The 20,486-nt window shown below is 61.4% G+C and overlaps 2 protein-coding genes across 4 annotated transcripts; one reads left to right on the top strand and one right to left on the bottom strand.

Moving 5' to 3' along the window:
• The first annotated feature begins 503 nt into the window (after positions 1-503).
• On the top strand, positions 504-8,088 carry DDA1 (DET1 and DDB1 associated 1). Its single transcript, XM_047698529.1, has 5 exons — positions 504-642; positions 4,948-5,028; positions 5,267-5,318; positions 6,139-6,200; positions 7,402-8,088. Exons 1-5 carry the CDS (start codon positions 640-642, stop codon positions 7,510-7,512), a joined length of 309 nt encoding a protein of 102 aa, XP_047554485.1. The 5' UTR covers positions 504-639; the 3' UTR covers positions 7,513-8,088.
• A 2,071-nt stretch (positions 8,089-10,159) lies between these two features.
• ANO8 (anoctamin 8) lies at positions 10,160-20,205 on the bottom strand. Of its 3 annotated transcripts, XM_047698418.1 has the most exons (20): positions 19,813-20,205; positions 19,455-19,547; positions 18,921-19,031; positions 18,660-18,792; positions 18,342-18,480; positions 18,160-18,256; positions 17,374-17,490; positions 17,166-17,293; positions 16,910-17,071; positions 16,436-16,588; positions 16,196-16,322; positions 16,021-16,076; positions 15,839-15,913; positions 15,501-15,632; positions 14,232-15,035; positions 13,788-13,979; positions 13,515-13,646; positions 13,324-13,434; positions 11,677-12,355; positions 10,160-10,836 (listed from the first exon to the last, which is right to left on the bottom strand). In XM_047698418.1, exons 3-20 carry the CDS (start codon positions 18,967-18,969, stop codon positions 10,472-10,474), a joined length of 3,651 nt encoding a protein of 1,216 aa, XP_047554374.1. In that variant the 5' UTR covers positions 18,970-19,031; positions 19,455-19,547; positions 19,813-20,205; the 3' UTR covers positions 10,160-10,471. The 3 variants fall into 3 exon arrangements, with proteins under 3 accessions (XP_047554374.1, XP_047554371.1, XP_047554372.1); XM_047698415.1 differs by lacking the exon at positions 19,455-19,547 and having other exon boundaries at positions 19,813-20,202; XM_047698416.1 differs by lacking the exons at positions 15,501-15,632; positions 19,455-19,547 and having other exon boundaries at positions 19,813-20,198.
• Between the last annotated feature and the right edge of the window lie 281 nt (positions 20,206-20,486).

Below are 20,486 nucleotides of genomic sequence, written 5' to 3'. Positions count from 1 at the left end.
GCAGGAGGGTATCAAAATTCCAGGCCAAGGGTATGGGACTGGATCCTTAGGGGACTGGAGAGCGACGGGGGCATATAAACAAGAGATCTAAAGATAGGAAGCAGCAAGTGCAGAGCCGTTTAGATATGCCAAAACCTAAGGTTAGGCCCCTGGAGAGGATGCTGGGGTTGTTACGGCAGGTCCCTTTCCGGGGCTGCTGTGGAAACTCCATGAGACACCGTATTAAAAAGTGAAGTAAGCAGTAGAAAAAGGAGAGACGTGCGGAACCTCCCGGAGTTGTGGACTACAAATCCCAAGAGGCGTCGAGGGCACGGCCTCCGCCCACTTCCGGATTTTGCTGCCTTTGCTTCCAATTCCCGGGCGGGGTTTTGCTTCATCAACCGAACTTGACCACGAAAGGAGGAGGTGTGTTGGCCAATGGACGCGTGACTTAGCCAGGTCCGGCCAATGGGAGCGCGCAGAGGCCCCTATTCTAGGGGCGGGGCTAGAGGGCAGGCCAATGAGCAGGGGGCGGCGGCGCCATCAGTGTGGGCTGTGCCGTGGTTGGAAGTTACTGTGCGGCGGCGGCTAAGAAGGCGGCTGTGGTGGCGGCGGCGGCGGCTGAGGCGGTAGCTGAGGCAGCGACGGAGGAGACAGAAGATGGTGAGAGAGGCTGCCGGGCCCGTACTCCCCCTCCGTTCGACAAAATGGCGCCGCGGGCCCACCCACCTCTAGTAATCCCTGAAGCCCCTTACCTCCCTGCCCGGCCCCCTCAGGCCGCGCCCCGCCCCTCGCTCTGCCCTATAACCTTCAACCTCGGGACCCTGCTGTGAGCTTCCTGCTGACCCCGCCCCGGCTCTTTCTCTCCGACCCCTGACCCTATCTAGGCGTCCAGGCCCTGACAACCCATTCATTTCCGGGTCGTTGCTTCCCCGGAAATGGGTGGGGGCGGGGGTGGGGTCCCCCGAGACCCCCATTTCAGGCCTTGTTCTCGGTTTGTCCGGTCTGGGTCTCTCCAGTTCAGGACGGTTTGGGAGCGCGTCTTGGGCGTTGGGGCGGGGGAGGGGGCTTAACATCGTGACATGTGGGGCTTTGTCGCCAAAGGAAGTGCGACATCACAGACTGCCCAGGTCCCCCAGAGCCCTGATCCCACCCCCAGCATTTCGGCCCCGACCGGCCCTAGAGCATAGCAACTTCATCTTTCCTGTCCCCAGCCCCCTTCCATGTTAAATGAAGGTACCAATAATAGTCCAAACCTGATAGGGTAGTGGCAATTCAGAGAACTGATGTCATGAAGGGCTTAGGACAGTGAACGCTCAACAGATGAACTGGGTGACTTGGGGCTGGTGGCATCTTTTCCCAGCTGGTTTCTCAGCTTTAAGTGGGAATAATGCCAACTGGTTGGGCCATTTGCTCATCCTGGGATTTGACTATAATGGTTCTTTGGGGTTCTCTCCCGGACCCTGTAAAGTGGGATGTTGACTTGGCATCAGAATTGTGCTCAAGGCCCCCCCCCAATCCCCCACTATTTGGCCTCACCAGAACTGGCAGGGGTGATGGAAGCTTTTGTCAGGGCATGTCAAAACCCCATTGTCGCTGGACCCAGGGTCCCAGCCCACCACAGCCCCATAGCTCATGAGATGTGGTGGGGGATAGGCAAAAGAAGAAGGAGATGAGAATGTGGGTTCTTAGCATGTGGGTCCCTAAGCCTGGGTATTGTCTTTGATTCATCGCTGCCTTCTCATCCTCCATGTCCTGTCCATGAGAAGTTCCGATGGCTTTGCCTCTAGAACACATGGTGAATTCATCTACATTCGCCCACCTTGGTCCAGGCACTGCCCGCTCCTGCCTGGATGCCTGCCCCAGCCACCTCCCTGGTCTCCTTACCTCCCCCCTGCCCTGCTGGCAGTCTGTAATTCACCCAGAACCAGAGGGAGCTTGTAATTTAAAGTGTAAATCTCATTAGACCACTTTCTAGCATATGAGATACTTTAGGGGCTTTTTGTAACCCAGATGAAACCCCACCTTCTCCATCAGCCCCCATGGCCCCCGTCCACCTCTATGACCTCATCTCTACCCTCTTCACTCCTCCCTCTGCAAGCTTCAGCCATATTGGCCTTGTTTTCGTGTCCTCACACTCTTAAGTCCCTTCCACCCAGGGCCTTTGCACCTGCTGCTCCTTCTGCCTGGAATGTTCTTCCTGTGAACATCATCTCCTCAGAAGAGCCCTTCCTGACTTCAGGAGGCCCTTTGTCTCTCCTCTCTTGGCACACCTTATCTTTTCATCTGCCTTTGGATGGATCACTTATGGGCTGCCTGTGCAGGGATGGCATACACTTGTTCAGTGACTGTTTGCTGAGGCAGTGGACAACTTCTGGGCCCAGCTGTGGCTAGGATTTGTCTGGCTGGAGGGAGGATTTCTCCCCTGTGACTCAGGCCTTGTTTTCCTGCTTAACTGACAGGAAGTACTGGTCATACCATTTTCATTCATTTATCAGCACAAATGCATTGATGCTAATAGCTTGCCTTCCAGGGAGCTCTGTGAGAAGCTTCTTCGAGGCTAGGAGGTCCCTTCCCCCCAGGTCACACAGCCAGTGAGGGGCCCAGCCAGGATTGAGTGCAGGTGTGGGTCTTCGCACGTCTCACCGCTCTGCCGCCTGGCTCCATGTGAGCCCTGCCAGGGGTCCAGGATTGACCCAGCCCTGTCCTGCCCTCTGCACCCCGGGAGGAGTCAGTCCAGCAAGGGAGGTGGACGTGTAAACAGATGACCTCGCTGGGGTGTGAGCTTGGCTCTGGCGGAGGTTTCCAAGGTGTGAGAGAGGAAAGGGGCCGGGGCGGGGGGCGTTGAGCTGCATGGAGAGTTTGGTGGCTTTTTCCCACTAGGGAAGAGGATGGGCATTCTGGGAGGATGGCCCAGCACCAGCTGGGATGGACTGGGTTTGTGACAGGAGGGCAGCATGAGCCAAGTCGAGCCGGGCCTTTGGAGGGACAGGAGCCCCTCCTCACCCTTCAGGTCTCTGTGCCTGCATCACTACGTCTGGGCAGCCCTTCCTGATCCTCCCAATCAGCCACGTCTTCCCCCAGGGCTGTCCTGGGTCTCACGTCACCTCACAGCACTCTGTCTTCAGAGTCACTCTGCATTCCCTGTACAGCTCTTGGATGCCTACCTGTGTCTTTGTGTACGGGGTGCTTCCCGGGGCCAAGAGCAGCTCCACTGTGGCTTACCCCAGGGCCCTGGTGCCTGGTGCTGGGCCCATGACATAGTAGGAGTCTGAGGAAAGCCAGCTGGGTGGGTGAAGCTGGCCGCATAGTCAGGTGCAGTTGGGGCAGGGGTCCTGGGTTGGAGGAGGCACGTTGGAGGGGCTTTGAGCTGGCTCCAGGGCAGATATAGAGCACCCAGATGTGACGGCCGCTTCCTGGATGGAAGTGGGAGGCCCATCCACATTCCAGGTTCCCTTGCTGGTCCATACTGCCAAGGTCTTGCTAGGGCCTGGTAGAGGAAGGGCTGGGCCCCACAGAGTTGAGGACATCTGTTCCCACTTGCCCTAGAGGGTGGTAGGGGAGCACCTGAAGGGCTGCTTCCCTGAGGTTGCTTAGCTTGGGCTCAGGTATGCGGATGGGTCTCCCAAAGCAGGGTTACTCTAGCCTGCAGGGGCTCTGGGCCCTTGGTTTTCAGGCAGGGAAGCTTAGGCACTGGCATGGCATGTAGCATAAAGAGCTTGGCCTCTGAGGTTGGGTGAACTTGGGTTCAATCTGCTTCCTTGTTTTCTTGTTGGGGCTGGGTGATCTCAGACAAGTACCATGTGACCCTTCTGCCTCAACTTCCTCATCTTTAGTATGAGGTGACTCCAGCCCCTGGCGGGCCATGTGGGGAACCCCTTCCCAGCTACCCCACTCCAGACCTGATGACGGCATTGCCCTCTTCTTCTGGTGAGGAGTCACTCCTTACCCCAAGTTCGCAGCCATCATCCCTCCCTGAGCATTTCTCTGGCTCTCATGTCTCAGTTTCCTAAGGTGGACATGGCTCTCATTGGCCTCTCTTGCCCCCATCTTATGGCTGAGAGTCACCTCAGATGTCCCAGAGTCAGAGCCTTTCCTCTCCAGAAACCTCTCCCTTTCTTGCCCAGCTCATACCAGACTGTCAGGGGAAAAAGGACTTCCGACGAGTCAGGGCTGTGAGGGAATTCTGTTGCTGGCTCCTGGCAGCTGCATGGGCCTGAGTATCGGGCCCTCCTGGTGAGAGGCCAGGCTCCACACCAGGCACAGGGCGTTTTCCCTTCGTAGAGCAGCCTCTGCGTCAGGGAGCCCCAGGAGCAGCCCCTGAGCGGACCTCTGTTCACAGACCTGTTTGCTTTGGTCCACACAGCATTTTCTAAAAAGCCCAGCCAACTTGAAACACCTCGCGATGGCGTGTGAAGACTTGGATTTCTGGGTTTTCTTCGAACTTGGGAGCGCAGTTGTCCCTGGGCTCTGGTTTCTGTAGAGCTGCAGCCTGTGTCCTGACCACCCTCTCCCCTTCACCCAGGCCCCTGCTCCCTCACCCCTGTTTCTTGTCACTCTGGCCCACAGGGTTTTTTGGGGTAGATGAGTAGAGAGACACATGGGTAGAGAGACCCATGTCGGGTCTCTCTCAAGGCAGATAAATGGAAACGAGGCCAGGAGTTTAATATTCAGCAAGCATAGAGGGCAAGTCTGACTTCCCACCCTGCTGCTTGCTCCTGACTTTAACCAAATGGCCTGTCCTCACTGAGCCTCATTTGAGAACGCTCACTTCTCCCAGGGCTAGTGACTCTTTCCTGGTCATCCCAGTGTGCACATCAGGTAGCCAGCTTACAGGTACATTCTGGAAAACTTAACAGAAGAACACAAAGATGGAAACGACGTCACAGGGAAGCCCAGTCTCCCAGGAACTCCAGGGGTGACCCGGCCTGCTGCCTGGTCTCACTTACCATCTTCCCCGTCTTCTAGGCAGATTTTTTGAAAGGACTGCCGGTCTACAACAAAAGCAATTTTAGTCGATTTCATGCGGACTCTGTGTGCAAAGCTTCGGTGAGTGCGTGCTCCGGGTACTGGACGTGGTCGGGGAGCTGCCAGGGGGAAGGGGGTGATGTGTACACCCCATTGGGGTCTCACCAGGAACAGAGGCTGGTCTTTAAGCCCGGGCCCACCTGACACCTTTGCATGCTGTTCTGCCTTCCTTGCAGGGTGTGTGCCCAGGTGAGGGGTGAGGGGGGCCCCCGTTAACCTCCTGGCTCTCCTCACCCATGTCTTCCCAACTCTCTTGCAGAACCGACGTCCCTCAGTCTACCTGCCCACGCGGGAGTACCCATCTGAACAGAGTAAGTGGCCTCTGTCAGTCTGTCTCAACCTGGCTGCTGAGGGGAAGGGCCACAGGGCAGTGCAGGTGGTAAGCCATGGGGTAGTGGGAAGCCCACATGCTGGCACCCACATCCAGCCCCAGGGGGGTCTGCAGTAGCCTTCAGCTGCTGCTCACCAGCCCTCTCCCCTTTGTCTCCCATAAGTTTGGGTGTCCCCTGCCAGCACTGTGTCACAGACCCCGTGATGACTGTACTGTGGGAGGGGATCCTGCCCAGCCTTGGGTATGCAGCTCAGGGAGGTGGGTGCATCCAGGTTGGGGGGGGGTCTGCCAAGAAAGGTGCAGGGTCTGGCAAGAAATGTGCAGAGCCTGCCGAGCAGGAGGACCCCAGCATTATTGTGGTTTTGGTTTTTTATTTGAATGGTGGCAGAGAAGCTACGTGGATCCTGCATGGCGGGTTCTGTGGTCACTGGGGCACAGCTGTAGAGATCCGTGTTCCTGGTCTGCCTGGACGGTGTGCTGGGGCTTATTCAACCCGCTGGGGCTAGACTTCCACATGTGGCAGAAGCTTTGGTCTCTCCCAAGCAAGCAGGGGCCCAGGTGGAGCAGCTGGCTTGGGCCCCTGGTAGTAGCTGTGTACTTGGGAGCAGAAACACTAGGCTTCCCGAAATCCTCTGTGCTGGGAGTGCAGACTTGGAGCCGCAGCCAGGGCATGCAGGGCAGAGATGGGCGGGAGACTAGGGAGGGATGAGAACCTGTCCTGGGAGGGGCAGTGCAGGCCTGGGTCGGGGCTGGGTCACCTGAGGCCTCTTCCTGCAACTTCCTCTGCCTTTTCTCCTCAGTCATTGTGACAGAAAAGACAAACATCCTTTTGCGCTATTTACATCAGCAATGGGACAAAAAGGTAAGGCATGTGGGGTCAGGTGCTAGAACTTGTGGGGACTATGGTGGCCAGCAGGGGGGCGCTGAGTCGGGGAAGGACACAGGTGACTGGAAGACCAGGTGTTTGATGGCAGAATTGGACTTGGCCAGGCCCCAGGGGAGGGAACAGTGTTTCAGAGGAGTGCGTGGCTGAGCAGAGGCTGTGGGGTTCTGGTGCTCAGGGATGAACCGGGTCTTGTCCGGTGGCACTGGGGCCGGGAGAGCACTGAGGCTTGGCTGCCCACAGCCTGCCCATGCGGCCTTGGTGGTGGGTGGACCTGCGCATTGTTACCTAGAGTCTTTGTTCAGTGCTGGAACGTCCACATAGTGACAATTCTAGGGGATACAGATTGGGGTAGAGGCAGTGAGAAGCCGTACCCCCATCCCCCCTCTGAGGCTGCCTTTCTGACACAGGACATTTTTTCATTGTGTTTCTTTTTTCTTTTTTAAAGATTTTACGTATTTATGTGAGAGAGAGGGAAAGCAAGAGAAAGCATGAGCGGGGCGGGGCAGAGGAAGAAGGAGAAGCCGGCTCCCGGCTGAGCAGAGAGTTGGGTGCTGGGCTCGATCCCAGGACCCTGAGATCGTGACCTGAGCCGAAGGCAGATGCTTAACCGACTGAGCCACCCAGGGGCCCCCATTTTTTCTTTTTCTTGAATGGAGATGTGCGTATGTTCCGCATCATAGTCAGTTTGAGGGTTTTTTTGCCTAACATTGAATGTCAGACAGTGACCTGCTTTGGGCCAGGTTGGAGGGGGGCTCCATGATGAAGTGACTGCTGAGCCTTCCTTGTCCTCCTGCCCCACCCCCACAGACCTTGCTTCCCACCGGCGGGTGGAGGGGGGCAGTTTCCAACACAGGCTCTTCTTTGGCAATGCACGTTCCCCCTGGGTGGCTCCTGAGTGCTTTTTACCACCCCCAGCCCCCAGCCCCAGCAGGGCAGCTTTCTTCTCCAGGCATTTTGGACGGTGTGGGGGTCGTTGCCAGCAGTGGGGACTCCTCACGGTGCCCAGGAAATGCCTGGCAGTCCCAGGCCGGCGGCCCCAAAGACTGTGGCTGAGCCTGGGAGGTCTGGCTAGCAGGGGGGGCCCCGGGTTGACTGCCCCACTCCAGGCCCAGCAACAGGATTTCAGGGGCTCACCCAAGTGAAGACTGACACCCCCTCTCCTTCCCCTTCCTCACAGAATGCCGCCAAGAAGAGAGACCAGGAGCAAGTGGACCTTGAGGGTGAGAGCTCGGCACCCCCCCGCAAGGTCGCACGGACCGACAGCCCGGACATGCACGAGGACACTTAAGACTCTCACTCCCCTACAGGCGCCTCCTGTCTTGTCTGCTCCTCGCCCGCCCGCCTTGTGTAAGCGCCCCCGCCCTGCCCCCACCGTCCACCCACACCCGACCATCCACACCACTTCCAGCCTCACAGGAGCCGATGTATTTATTTTCCTCGAGTTTTTATTTATGCTGTAAAATGTACCGAGCGATGGGAAAAGGGGACGTCAGACCCAGTAGTGTGATGTTGGTAGATGCTTTTTAAAAAACATTGTTATTCACAACCCCACCCCCACCCCCAGATTCCCCTTTCTGCCCCCAACCCCCTCCACCCCAATTTTCCTCCGGAAAAACCAGAGCATGTCTGCACGGGTCTAGAGCCAGGGCCCTGCTGTAGCCTGGCAGCATGGGTGGGAGCCCCCACTCCTACTGTCCAGTCCGGGCCTTGAAGACTCGGCTGGGACCTATTCCATGCCCAGGCTTTGCTCTGAAATGTGTGCCAGGGGGAGAAGTCGGCATTTCCGGATCTTTCTCTTAAGTCATTTTATCATGGACTAGTGCGCGCTCCGTGTCACCCCAATAAAAGGATCTTTCCTACTCGACCTCGCGTCTTTGCTCCGTGTGCCTCAGCCCCAGAGGACGGAGCTACTGAGAGTCGTCTCGTCATCACCAAGAGGAGCCAAGAAGGGCCCCCCACGTGCCAGGGCCCTGCGACCCACTGGATTCTCTCCTGGGCTTGCTGTGGCCACCTCACTCAGAGCCAAGACTGCCCGGACCCACCCCCATGCCTCACCTGTCAAGGTGTCCCGGAGGACCAGGACACCCCTGAGAGATGGTCCATGTTGCCAAGGACATAGCTGTGGTCAGCCCCACGCCCTGGATGCCTTGGGTCAGGGTGGCATGCCCACCAGCCCCCGTGGAGACAGCCCAGGTGGCCCGGCCTCAAGTGCCCCTGGTTCAGAGACAGGCACGTGGAGCTGCAAGGAACACCCGGCCCAGGGGCTGTTGTTCTGCGAGTTACACAGCCACTTGTGGGCTGTCAGTTAGTCTGGGTTTGAGCCCGAGTTTGGAGACGTAGGGGGCATTCAGGCTCCAGGCAGAAGGTTTGCGCCTTCAGACACTGGGCCTGGGGTCAGGGGGAACACTGCTCCCCGCCCCCCCCCCCCCCCCCCCGTGCCAGCCCCAAGTGGGGGCCATGGTCTGGGAGCTGAGTGCTGTGGCTTTGGGGGATCTAGGGAGGTTGGGCCATAGAGCTGGAAGGAACACCAGGCCTTAGGGGGCCCCAACCCCACATTATCACTGTGGAACTCCCTGCCTGAGCAAGACTGCTCTGGCCTGGGCCACCCAGCACCTCCCAGGGTGGAAAGTTCTATTACTCACCACCTAACTGTGCTGTGGGGCCAAGGGGCTTTTCCTCCCAGGTGTGGGTGGCATTTACACTTGTGTTGAGTCCCTGTGGTCACAAGGCAGATGCTCACGAAATACAAGCTGACCTCATGGTGCTGTGGTGAGCTGAGTCCCCAGAGGCTCTCAGACGCTTTGGAACCCTCAATCCCAGAGGCTGGTCTGCCCCTCGGCAGGCATGTGATGTTGCTGAGGATTAGTGAGTACAGTCAGCTTCAAAGGCCACAGGACAGTGGGAGCAGGGAGCAGGTGGCACCCCTGCCCTCATCTCTCTTGCCCTGGTTCCCCTTGAGGGACTGAGTTTATCTGTCAGGGACATCCATGGCTCAGACAGGGGTCCCATGGCCAGGACCCACTGAGGTCTCCCGAGAGCCAGCCTTTGCCCACCTCTCCTGCCTTTAGGCCTGCCCCCTTATTCCTCTGCTCCTTCAGACACCAAACTCAGCCTTCCCACACCTCTGTGCCTTTGCACAGGCTGCTCTCCTGCCTCCAGTGAACCCTGGTTTCTCTTTCACAGCCCTCCGAAGTGCCCCTTCCTCAAACTGGCTCCCCTGGGCTCCTCCAGCCACGGGGCTGGGCCTATCAGCCTCTGAGCCTTTGGCTGTGGATGTGCTTGAGTGGGGGAGGGGTTGCATCCCACTCCTGACCACACAACAAGGAGTCCCAGTGGAATCCCAGCAACTAGGGTCTGATAGTGGTCCCACAGTGGGGCATCCCAGCCACTCCCCAGTGTCATCCCTGAAAGTGCCATCCCCTCAACATCCAGACTCCAGTGCCAGGTGCCTTCTGATTTTCATACACCAAGTTTTTTCCACCACGTGTGACTCTTCAGATGGCAGCCTGGGCGGGGTGGGGGTGGGGGTGGGGGGACAGTTATGCCAGAAAGTCAGGCCAAGAGGACTGTCACCTCAATCACCCTGTAGGGCCAAGGCCAATTCAGGACCCAGGCCCCGCACCCAAACTGCTGCATCTTTTCAACACTTGGAGATTTCTTCCTTTGTCTAGGAGGCTGACGCCAGGGCCTGAGGCTCTGTGGCTCCTCCCAGGGGCCCCAGGCCTGGAGTTGGCCCCCAAATCTGGGCCGACTCAGAGTTGGTGCGGTCTGGAGTTTTCCATCTGTGGCCTCAAGACCCAGTTCTTAGGAGGAGGCCCCTAAGGGTCAGAGGATGGGAGGGGCCCCACCCTAGGCCTTCTAGGTCCCCCAAAAGCCAGCACCAACTACAAGTCACTGGGCCCCCTCGATTCCCCTTCCACTGCTCTGTCCTCGGGCACTGTTGAAATATACTTTTTATTGCATTTCTGCCGTTTTACAAAAATATGACAAAATAAATTAAAAACAAATAAATAATCGCCTATTCTGTGTGTTTTCTGTTGTTTTTTTTGGGGTTTCCTTTCGTTTTCCCCATCCGGGTCTAAAGGAAAACGGCAGATGGGGGGGCCCGGCCCCCAGCCCTGCCCCAGGAGAGCAGCCAATACTGAGGGCCGTCGGGCCGAAGCGCGTTTTCTGGGTGGCGGCCGCCGCCCCGGTCCACGGAACTGATATTGCATATGAGAACAGGAAGGCAGGACGGGCGGGTGGAGCTAATGCCAGCCGCTGGGCCAGCACACGGCCTGGGGACTGGGGCTGGGGCTGGGCGAGGGCGCCGGGGGCTCGGTGGGCTCGGAGGTGGGCGGCGGGGGCGGGAGGCTGTAGAAGCTGGCGTCCCCCGGCAGGGGCTGCGGGGCTGGCGGGGGCCCGGCGAGGGCGCAGGGCGGGCACTCGGCAGCGACGGGGGCGGGGGCCTGGCGGGGGGCGGCGCCCTCGCCCCCGCAGCCCCATGGCCCGTCCCACTGCCAGCAGCCTGCGGGCGGCGTCGGGGGCCGGGGCAGCGGCGTTGGCGGTGGCGCGGGGCTCCGGCTGCGGCGGGTGCGGAGGGCAGGGGCGCCCACGGGGGCCAGCGCTGTCCCTGCGGAGGCGAGAGGGGCCGTTCCGGGGGGGTGCCGCCCCCGCCGCCGGACCCCGCTCAGACCCTGCCCGCGCTCCCTCCCGGGCTTCCAGGCACATCGAGGGCCTTATTGCTTCTGATCAGTGACAAGGGGTGGGCGTCTTCGGGTGCATCCCCTGCCTCTGGGCACTGGGCCCCTCCCCATCATGGGGAGAGGACAGTCTGAGGAAGTCCCTCTGATTTCTGACCTGTGTCCCTGGTGCAGCAGCTGCCACCTCTTGGGCTCCCTGGGGGATGAGCTGCTGGAGCCCGGGGCTCGGTGGGGCTGGGGTGGGGACCCACAAGGTGGGGATGGGGGGCGAGGCTGGCACCTCTGCTCAGCACGGATATGGGTGCAGCCTGTGACCGAGCACCCCAAGCTCCCCAAGGAGCTCCAGCCCCCACCTCCAAGGAAGGCCTCCTTGAACAGCTGGGCTGCAGGGTGAGGACTTGCATAGAGGCCTGGAGGGGGTCCAGTCCCCCCCCAGAGTGAGCTGAGTATGGGGGTCTCATAGGGGCAGGAGAGGAGGCTGGGCCAGGTGATGAAGAAGCCCCTTTCATCTCCTCTCCTGGCCCCAGAGCTCGGTGGGCAGGGTGCCCTGGGAGGGGCACGGGGTCAGGGGGCTTTGGCTGTCAGGGACCTGGAGACACTGAGCAGGCTTTGACTTGAGAGGCTCCACGTACCACATACCCAGGCTCCCAACCGGTACCAGAGACCGGGCCTCCTCTGTCCCCTTCAGCCCCTCTCCCCAGGCCTGGCCACCCCATCCCTCCCTGCAAAACCCGGCCCAGAGTCCCCACCCCCGAGTTAAAGCTTGTGACCTGAGCCTTCCTCTTCAGGCCGGGGGGCGTCCGGCTCCTCAGCCGCAGCCTCGTCTGCCGGCCCACTCCGCTGGGCTCGGCCTCCGCCACCGCCGCCGCTGCCACCTGGGGTCCCGTCCGGCCGGGCCTGCCCACCTGCCCCGTTGGACCCGGTGTCAGCCCGGGCCCCGCCGAAAGGGAAGAGCTTGCCAGCGTGGAAGGCCTTGGGCGGTGAGTGGCTGCGCTCTGGGTCCCGCCGGGTCTCAGGTGACTTGAGGAACTTGAAGCTGAGGAAGGCTGGCAGGCGGGTGTCACTCCCCGTGGGTGACTGGGCAGGGGGTGGCCGGACGGCAGGGCCGGCCCCCGCACTGGCCAGTGAGGATGTTGCCCCAGATGACAGGAACTTGCCCTGCAGCGGGATGATCTGCTTCAGCTTCATGACGTTGTTGGGTGCTAGCAAGGACCCCGGGCGCTTGGGCCGCTCTTGCCCGTGGCCACCAGCCCCGCTGCCCTTGGCCTTGGTGGAGGCCTTCTCAGGGGCAGCGGGGTCCAGCCCAGAGCCTTCTGGCCGGGCCTCCTCCCGGCCGCCGGCATCGCGCTCTCGCCGGGCGTGGTGCTCTGCATGGCGCTGGCGCTCCTCCTCCTCCCTCCTCCGCCGCTGCTGCTGCTGGTAGCGGTGCTGGGCCTGGCGTTCGTGTCTCTGCGGGCAGAGTAGAGCCATTATGGGGACTGGGCAGAGAGGGTGTGTGAGTCAGAGCCAGCTGAGGTTCCAGGCCCCCGCAGGTGCTCTCTGCAGGAGTGGGGAGAGGTCCAAACACATATTGGGCACCAGCTGCACCCCTGGGCCCACCCGGAGGCTCTCCGAGAAAGTATGGAGACATCTAATGTTACACTTATTAGGCACCAACTGCATTCCTGGATCCATGCCAGTGGTTTCTGAGAACCGAGAAGAGAACGGGGACATTAGCGGCCACCAACTCTGTCCCCAGCCACGTGTGAGGGCATGGTCTTAAGAACTGGGAAAATGTAAACACATCTTGGGCCTCAACAGTTCTCCACTTTCTGGAGAACCAGTGATAGATCGAGTCATGACTGACGCATACCAGAGCCCGCCCTGGCCAGTCCAGGAGCCACACGTGGCTTTGTCAATGCCAATTTAAGTAATTAAAATGAAATAAAATAAGACTTCCGTCTCTCCGTTGTACCAGCCCCATCTCAAGTGGCCAACGCCCGCCCTGACACAGGTCAGAAATCAGAAATCAAAGCCCGCAAGAAGCCACGGTGCAGACACAGAACGTTTCCATGACCACGGAGAGCGCCACCTGGCGCTGGTGAGCTCCTTGGCCCACTCTGAAGCTTTCTGGGGAATGTGGCAGAAGCTGGGCTTCTAGGAAGCATCAGCCTTGTCCCTGGCCCCAAACAGGGCACTGCCGGCGAGCTGGCGATGACTAAGGGTTCACAAGTGCCAGCCCGGTGCTGGATGCCACCAGGGATCCGAGGGACGGAGCGGCCCCGGCGGCATGCTCATTATTCCCTGGGGCTCCACCCTTCTTCCCCTTCAGCTCAGCGGCTGGCGGCTGGTGGCCAGCCTGGCAAGGCCAGCCCGGCAAGGCTGAGAAGCCCCGCTGCGAGCGGGCAGCAACCCAGCCCAGTCCCACACCCGCGTACCTTGAAGGCCTCCCGGCGCTGGTACTCAAGCTTGGCCATCTCCTCGGCCACCCAGCCCGGGATGTCGGGGATGGCCACGTGGATGAGATACTTGAGGAGCAGGGCGAAGTGCTGAGGCGACAGAGGGAGAGGCTGCAGGCTCGGGGACGCCCTGCTGCCCCCCAGCTCCTCCACCCAGCCACCAGCCCCACCTCAAGCACCACCACGGACACGATGGCCGCCTCCGGGCTGAGCCAGGGGAAGAGGCGCTGCAGCTGCCCGCACTGGCCAATCAGGTAGCAGTTGACCACGATGGCCAGGACCCCCATGGCCTCCATCACCTTCTGCAGGGGCACACAGGAGTGGGGCGGGGCAGGGAGCAGGGCTCAGGTGGGGTCTGGCCACCCTGCCTGGGCCTCCCGCTTCTCCCCAGCACCCTCCACCCCCGGACTGCCTTGGGGCCTGGGCTCCCGCGCTCCCCACACCTGCCACTGGCCGATGCTCTCCACCCGCTGCCCGAAGGGCCGCTGCAGCCCTGTGCACAGCTTGAGGGCATCACTCCGGATCTCAATGAGGTTGTTGACCAGGGCGCACAGAGCAGCCAGGGGGAAGGCAGATGAGAAGAGGACGACATAGCCGAACTGCACGAACATCTCCTGGTAGTCCTGGAAGGTGTCCTGCAGGCGGGTGCCTGGGTGTGGCCTTGGTCCCCCTCCCTCAGACCCAGATGCCTCCTACCTCCGACTACCTTCTTCTCTCAAGCCTGCCTCCCACCCTCCAATTCTCCTGAAGGGACCCAGAGCTCCCCATCCAGCAAGTTCCCAACCACATCGAGGGCCCCATTTTATCACGCCCCCTAGGTCACCCCTCAGACCACGTGCCCTGTCCCCCCAGGGCCTGGCCTTGGGCCTCCGATGCACCCTCCTCACCTCATACTTCTTCATACAGCTCTCAAGCTCGGCCTGGGTGAGCTGGGGTGAGTGCTCCTCCTCGGGTGGGTCAATCCAAGACGACCGATTCTGCCGCCGCTGCCTCCGGCCTGAGTCACCCGAGCCAGGCTCTGGGTCTGGGCCCCCATCTGGCCCCTGGTCACGGCCCTCGCCCCCAGCCCGGCGGAGCAGGACGGCCGGGGGCTCCCGCTCAGGACTGCTGGGAGCCCCTTCAGCCTCATCGTCTTCTTCGGCCAGCGTGAATACTCCCGGCTCCAGCCCCTTCTCCACCATAGTGGGGCTCCCCTCCTCCAGGATGGCCTCGGGGCCAGGCCGCCGCCGCCCAGCCCCTCGTTCAGCAAAGCTGACCTTCTTCAGCCGGAGCCCGCAGTCCAGGAGGCTGCTCTCCTCGCCCTCCTCCTCGTCATCTTCCTCATCCTCCTCTTCCTCCTCATCCTCGTCCTCGTCCTCCTTGCCCCCCCGAGACCCATCCCCCACCTCCCCCCCTTCCCCTGCGGGCCTCCGCTCCACTGGTGCCTCCTCTTCCTCCTCGGGGGCCCCGCAGCCCCCACTGAGGCACCTACGGCCCCCGCCGCCACCACCGCCACCCCCCTCTTCAGCCTGGGGTTCAAGGCGACGGGGTGCGGGGCGCTGGAGGCTCAGCAGGCCGAGCAGGGCTCGGGCCAGCTCCCAGGCTGCCTGCAGGCCGAGCTCGCCGCGGCCCAGCCGCCGGTACAGGTGCGGTTGCAGGACCTCGCGCACGTTCTGGAGGAACTGGCGGGTGATCAGCAGAGTGGCCAGCATCTGGGGGCAGGAAGGGGGAGGAGAGAGGCCACGTGGGGCGCGGGCACCGGGGGCAGGCTGCAGGGACTAGGGAGCCGCCCTCCAGGAGCCAGTTGCCAGACACATGCCCCGAACCCAATTGCTGTCTCCACCCCATTTAATGAGGTCCCTGGACATGGCGTCCCCAGCAGCAACCTCTGCAGCCTCTCCCACCAACTGGAGCCTGGCAGGCCGCAGTGCTCCGAGCCAACCTCCTGGGGTTGCAATGCACGTTTCCACCCTGCTGGGGCTCAGGGTCCCCCTGCTTGGAGCACTGCCCAGGAGCTCAGCTGGGGTCCAGGGCCTCGAGGGACCCCTGCTATCCGCACCCCATCAGCAGAGCCCGCCCCTTGGAACATGCACCCTTGGCTCAGGCAGCGCGAGGCCCCAAGCACAGCCACACTGCCCGCCCTGGCGAGGCCCCGTGGGCTCGCCATCTGCCCATACTTTGGCCCGGGCCACGAGCAGGAGGCCCCGGAGGGAGAGGAGGAGCAGGCGGAACCGCAGGGCCGCGAGCGGGACCAGCACCGCCCGAAGCTGCCGCTCAAGGCTCTGGGACAGGGACAGGACGAGCAGGAGCTGTGGAGGGACCGACGGACAGGTGGACGGACAGATGGGGGGACGACAGGCAGAGAGAGGACACATGGACGAACGGACGGACAGAGAGAGAAGGATGGAGGAGGGGGGGGAGGGGCTGGAGAGCCCGTGGACCCCTTGGGTGGACAAGTCCGGCCCCCCTTGGCCACCACTGTGGTGGGGGGCACTGCCTTGGGCTGGGGTCTCACCTCTTTCAAGCGCTCCATGTCCTTGAGGTAGAAGCCGATGTAGAAGAGGCTCAGGTAGGAGTTGACAAATTGGAACTGTGGGAAGGAAGCAGGAGGGCAGTCCCTCTGCCACCCCCATCCCCAGGAGCCCCTCCTATGCCCCACGCAGAGCCCTTGCTGCCTGCCTGCTGGCTGCCACTCACCAGGACGACTTTGATAATGAGGTGCTTCTCATAGGCGCTCTCCAGCCGGTAATTCTCTGGGGGCCGAGGGGGTGAGTGAGGAGGCAGCCCGGGCCCCCTGAAGGCAGCGGGGGCCCTGAAGGGCAGTAGGGACCTTCCTCCCCAGGGCGGCAGGCCCTCCCCTTGCAGGGCGTACCCATGTCATTGAGCCAGATGGCGAGCTTCTTATAGCCCTCAGCACTGGCGCTGACCAGCAGGGCCAGCACAACCTTGGGCAGGAAGCGAGCAAGACGGGGCAGCCCTTTCACGCTCAGCACCAGCTCCTGTAGGGACAGGGGTTCACCAGTCACCCTGGCATCTGGGCGCAGCCCGGAGTGGTCCTGGGCCAGCGGCGGCCAGGTCAGGGCCAAGGCCAGGGCTGGGGACCGGAGGTCACCTGCAGCTGGAAGCAGCCGAGCATGAGCAGGAACACGCAGGCCAAGCAGGTGAGGCACAAGGGGAGGCTCACGAGCAGCTGGAAGAGCAGCCGCTTCCAGGGCGGGTAGTAGAACTCCTCAGCCCTTGTCACGGGGCTAATGCGCCGGACACCCTGGCAGAGAGGGTGGGGGTGGGGCACAGCGTGAGGCCAGAGGGGCTGCCCCTGTCCCCACACAGCCTTCCCAAGGCCACTGAGTTCTGTTTCCCTCCACCATGCCTCTGCTTTTAGGGTGCCCCCCCAGTCCACTTTCCCCAGCCCCTCAAGTGCAGTTTCCCACACCTCTTCTTCAGGGCATGCAGAGCCCCCCACCTGGCATACCCTCTCTGATGCTGCAGCCCTATTTTACACCTTGTCTTTGCCCCTGCAGTGCCCCCCACCCCCTGCCTCCTCTTCTCATTCTTGGAGTCCTTGGACTCACGCACCCCGACTGACCCTGAACTGAGGTCGTGGTTCCTCCACAGCTTCCCCAGGTGAGTCCAGCGTCCCCCACTTGTAGGCCAGCTCTGCTCCCCTCCGTTTCCATTCCTCCAAGAACAGGGTTGACCAGACCACGTTGAAGAGGGCAAAAACCACACATGATACATCCCGGCTTGTCTGGGGATGGTGGAAGGCTGAGCTGTTGGCCAGGTTGGCCCAGGGAGGAAGGTGTCTCAGGCACTCCAGTCCCAGCCCAGCCCACCCCCAGCACCTGGTCAGCCTCCGTAAATGTGTACAGGACGGAGCCAAAGACGGCTGGGTATACCATCGCTGATGTGTAGAAGCCCAGCCAGGCAAAGTACATGGCAATCTTCACTCCAAAGTAGTCACAGATCTCATCTGCCAGGAGCACAGGGCGGGGTCCGGTCAGCCCTGCCCACTTCCTGAGACTCCCACACACCCACGACCTGGGGCCGCACCTAGAGGCTGGTTTTCACACACAGCTTGCACCCATGACTTCATGAGGCGGTTCAGGATACGCTGCTCGTGGACCGGGAACACCTGCTGGATGATCCCACGGGCCGCCAGCTCAGGGACTGTTGGGGGACAAGAGCAGTTGAGCCCCACCCTTCTGCCTGGGCCTGGCCTGGCCAGTTCCCCACCCTCAGCCCCCGCCCTGGCCAAAACCCAAGTCACAGTTTTTCCCTGCTTTTCAATCTTCAGAGGCTCTTTCCAGGGGAGGAATTTTAAGTGGGCAGGATATCTGGTTCTCCTTCAGAACTTCGGAGGTGCAGAGGCAGGTAGGAGGGGGTGCAGGAATCCACCTGGGAGGGTGGGGTCCCAGTGTGGAACCTCGTTTTTAAATAAAGCCATTTGGCCTCAGTTCACTGCTCTGAACCTCTGAGGAATGGTGCAAAGCTGGCGTCAGAAGGTGAACTTGCAGCAGCTGGTCTCTTGGAGAGGAAACTGAGGCCCAGGGCCTCACCACACAGGGCATGGAGTGCTGTCCATGGTCCTGCCCCTACCTAATCCCAGACCCAGACAACGATTTCTCTTGGAAGGGCTTCCGGGGCGTAAGCCCCACCCCTAGGCTAAGGCCACACCCCCCTCACCTCATTGATTGATGTCTCCAGGTCCCACCCAACTCTTCCCTAGCTTTTTTGGTCGGTTGTCTCTAGGCTCCACCCTCTCGCACTGATAGGCTGTATTCTAAGAGCCCCACTCAACTCCCCACGTGTGATTGGAGATTGGTCCCGCCTGCTTACTGATTGGCTGGTCCTCCAGGAAGCGCACATTGTGCAGTGCCTCACCCTGCTTCGCGCGTAGGTTCTGCAGCCAAAAGCGGATGATGCTCTGGCGTTCCTGCGGGGGACAGGGCAGGGCTTGAGCACAGGGAGCAGCAGCCCAAGCGCTAGGGGTGCGGACTGGGAGCCTGAGCTGGTCGCACCTGGGAAGTGAAGAAGCGCAGCTCACTCTCCACATTCTCGTAGATGAAGTCCTCCTCGCAAGAGAAGCCTCGGGTGCCCCCGCCAAACTCGGCCTTCACCGCTTTGCGCAAACCCAGCTCATCGGCTCCTCGAAGTAGGCTGCCAGGAAGACACGGAGGTGGGTCATGGGGAGACCCTGGTTCACCATCCTGGAGCTAGGGATGGTGTACTCGGCAGCCACCTGGGACAAACGCAGGGCGCTACACCTCACAGTTGATGCTTGGAAAGGCAGGGAGCTGGGTAGCAGGGTCAGCGAGAGTCCAGGGACAGAGACTCGCCTCTCATACGTGGCGGTGACGAAGAAGGCATAGGCACGCGTGTGGCGGTGGTGGCGGACTTGCACGATGAGCTCAGGGATGCCCACGCGGATGTGGTTCAGCAGCCATAGCAGCGTGTGGTCATCAGTCGTGTCTGCCAAGGGGCACAGGGACTGATGGCCCTTGCCACAAGAGGTCCGAGGCCTCTTACAGACTCCTACTCAGGGGAGCCCAGCTCAAGGGAGCCCATCTGGGCACTGGGCAGGCGGCAGGCACAGGTACCTGGAAAGGTCATCAGTACGTCGCAGTTCTCCGTAGGCACTGTCTTCATCCACGCCTTGTGGGATACCAGGTAGCGACCAGCCTGCAGGAGCCGCTTCCCAAAAAGCTTATCTACGGGGCAGGCAGGGCAGGGCCCAGGTCAGGCCGCTCCCAGACCAAGACCTCAGCCTCTAGTGTAGTCCCTCCAGTCCTAACCCCTGCTCGCACGCACACTCGCCACGTCTCCTCTGCACTGAGTCTGGCATCTAGGGACCTGCAAGGTTTGGCCTCAGCTTGTTTCCTTCCCTCCACGTCCTTGCACCAGCCAGGCCCTCCTCCAGGAATGCCCTTCCCCCAGGTCCTCCCTTACAAATCTTACTCATTCTTGAGGCCCAGCTCCGCCTCCAAACCCACAATCGATGGGGCGCTCACTAGCAGCCCCGAGCGAGCGAGCGCTTCACCACATCATGTCAGCGCGTCCTCATAGCTGGGCGCGGTTCTTACCCCCATTTCACAGGTGAGGAAACTGAGAACCAGGGCGTTTAAGTCACGCACCCAAGGTCACACAGGCAAGCTGGGATTCGAACCCGGGACCGTATGATTCCGTATCCTCTGCGGAGAGACTCTCTCACGCGGATCCCTGCCGGGCTGCGATCCGGTAACCCAAAGGGGTGACTGAGCTCAGCCCCGAGCCGGGCTCTCGGAGGGGCGTGTCCAAGTCTCTGCGCTGGGACCCCCGCCCCCTGTACCGTCCCGGCCGCGCTGGCCCCGCCGCAGCCGCAGTGCCAGGAGAAGCCGGCCCCTCGACTGGACTCCAGGCCGGGACGGCTGAGCCCAATCCCACTCCGCGTCCAACCGCCGCGCGCACCACAGGCACCTGCAACCCTGTCAGATCCAGCCGCCGCACACATACCCAGAACTCCAGACGCCGGGGCTGCAGGCTCGCCCTCAGGCGGGGGCCTCTTGCCACGCTCGCCCTCCAGGGACGTGCCCCCGGCGCTGGAGGTGGCTTCGGCCATGGCGAGCGCAGGCCAGGTCAGGGGCTGCGGGCGGCCCGAGCGCCTGGGGGCCGCGGGCTCATAGGGCCGGTGCAGCCGCGGAGCGAGCTGGAGGTGGAGACAAAGGCCGCGCCCGCCCGCGCCGGCCGCCGTCCCCGCGTGCCCGAGCGCTGCTTCTAGTCTCCGCCCGCGCGGAACCTCAATTCTCCTTCTCGTCCCCGCGCACGTCGCTCTTGGGTTCTCGACTCCGCCCGTGTTGTTTTCTAGATTCCGTTCTCGCCCGCCCACTTCGCTTTCTGCTGCTCGTCTCCGCCCGCATCGAAGATGCAGTCACCGAGGATGTGTCCCCGCCCGCGTCGAATTCTGGGTCTCGTCCCCGCCCGTCCCAGGACTGGATTCTCCGCCTTCCAGCCTTAGTTTTCCCCATCTACAAAGGCGCGGTTTGGAATCTTGCGTTGGGCGTGATTTGACGAGGGCAGGACGTGCGAGGGGGCGGGCCTGATTGGGGGAGATTCCAGGTAGCAATAACTTCACAGCTAGAATACAAATTAATAAATAAAGCACGTCCAGCCTCAGGGCCTTAGCATGT

This window comes from Lutra lutra, chromosome 1 (genome assembly GCF_902655055.1).
Source record: "Lutra lutra chromosome 1, mLutLut1.2, whole genome shotgun sequence".
Lineage (NCBI taxonomy): Eukaryota > Metazoa > Chordata > Mammalia > Carnivora > Mustelidae > Lutra > Lutra lutra.
Note: the sequence above shows the minus strand (reverse complement) of the source record. Positions and strands in the feature narration are given on the sequence as shown.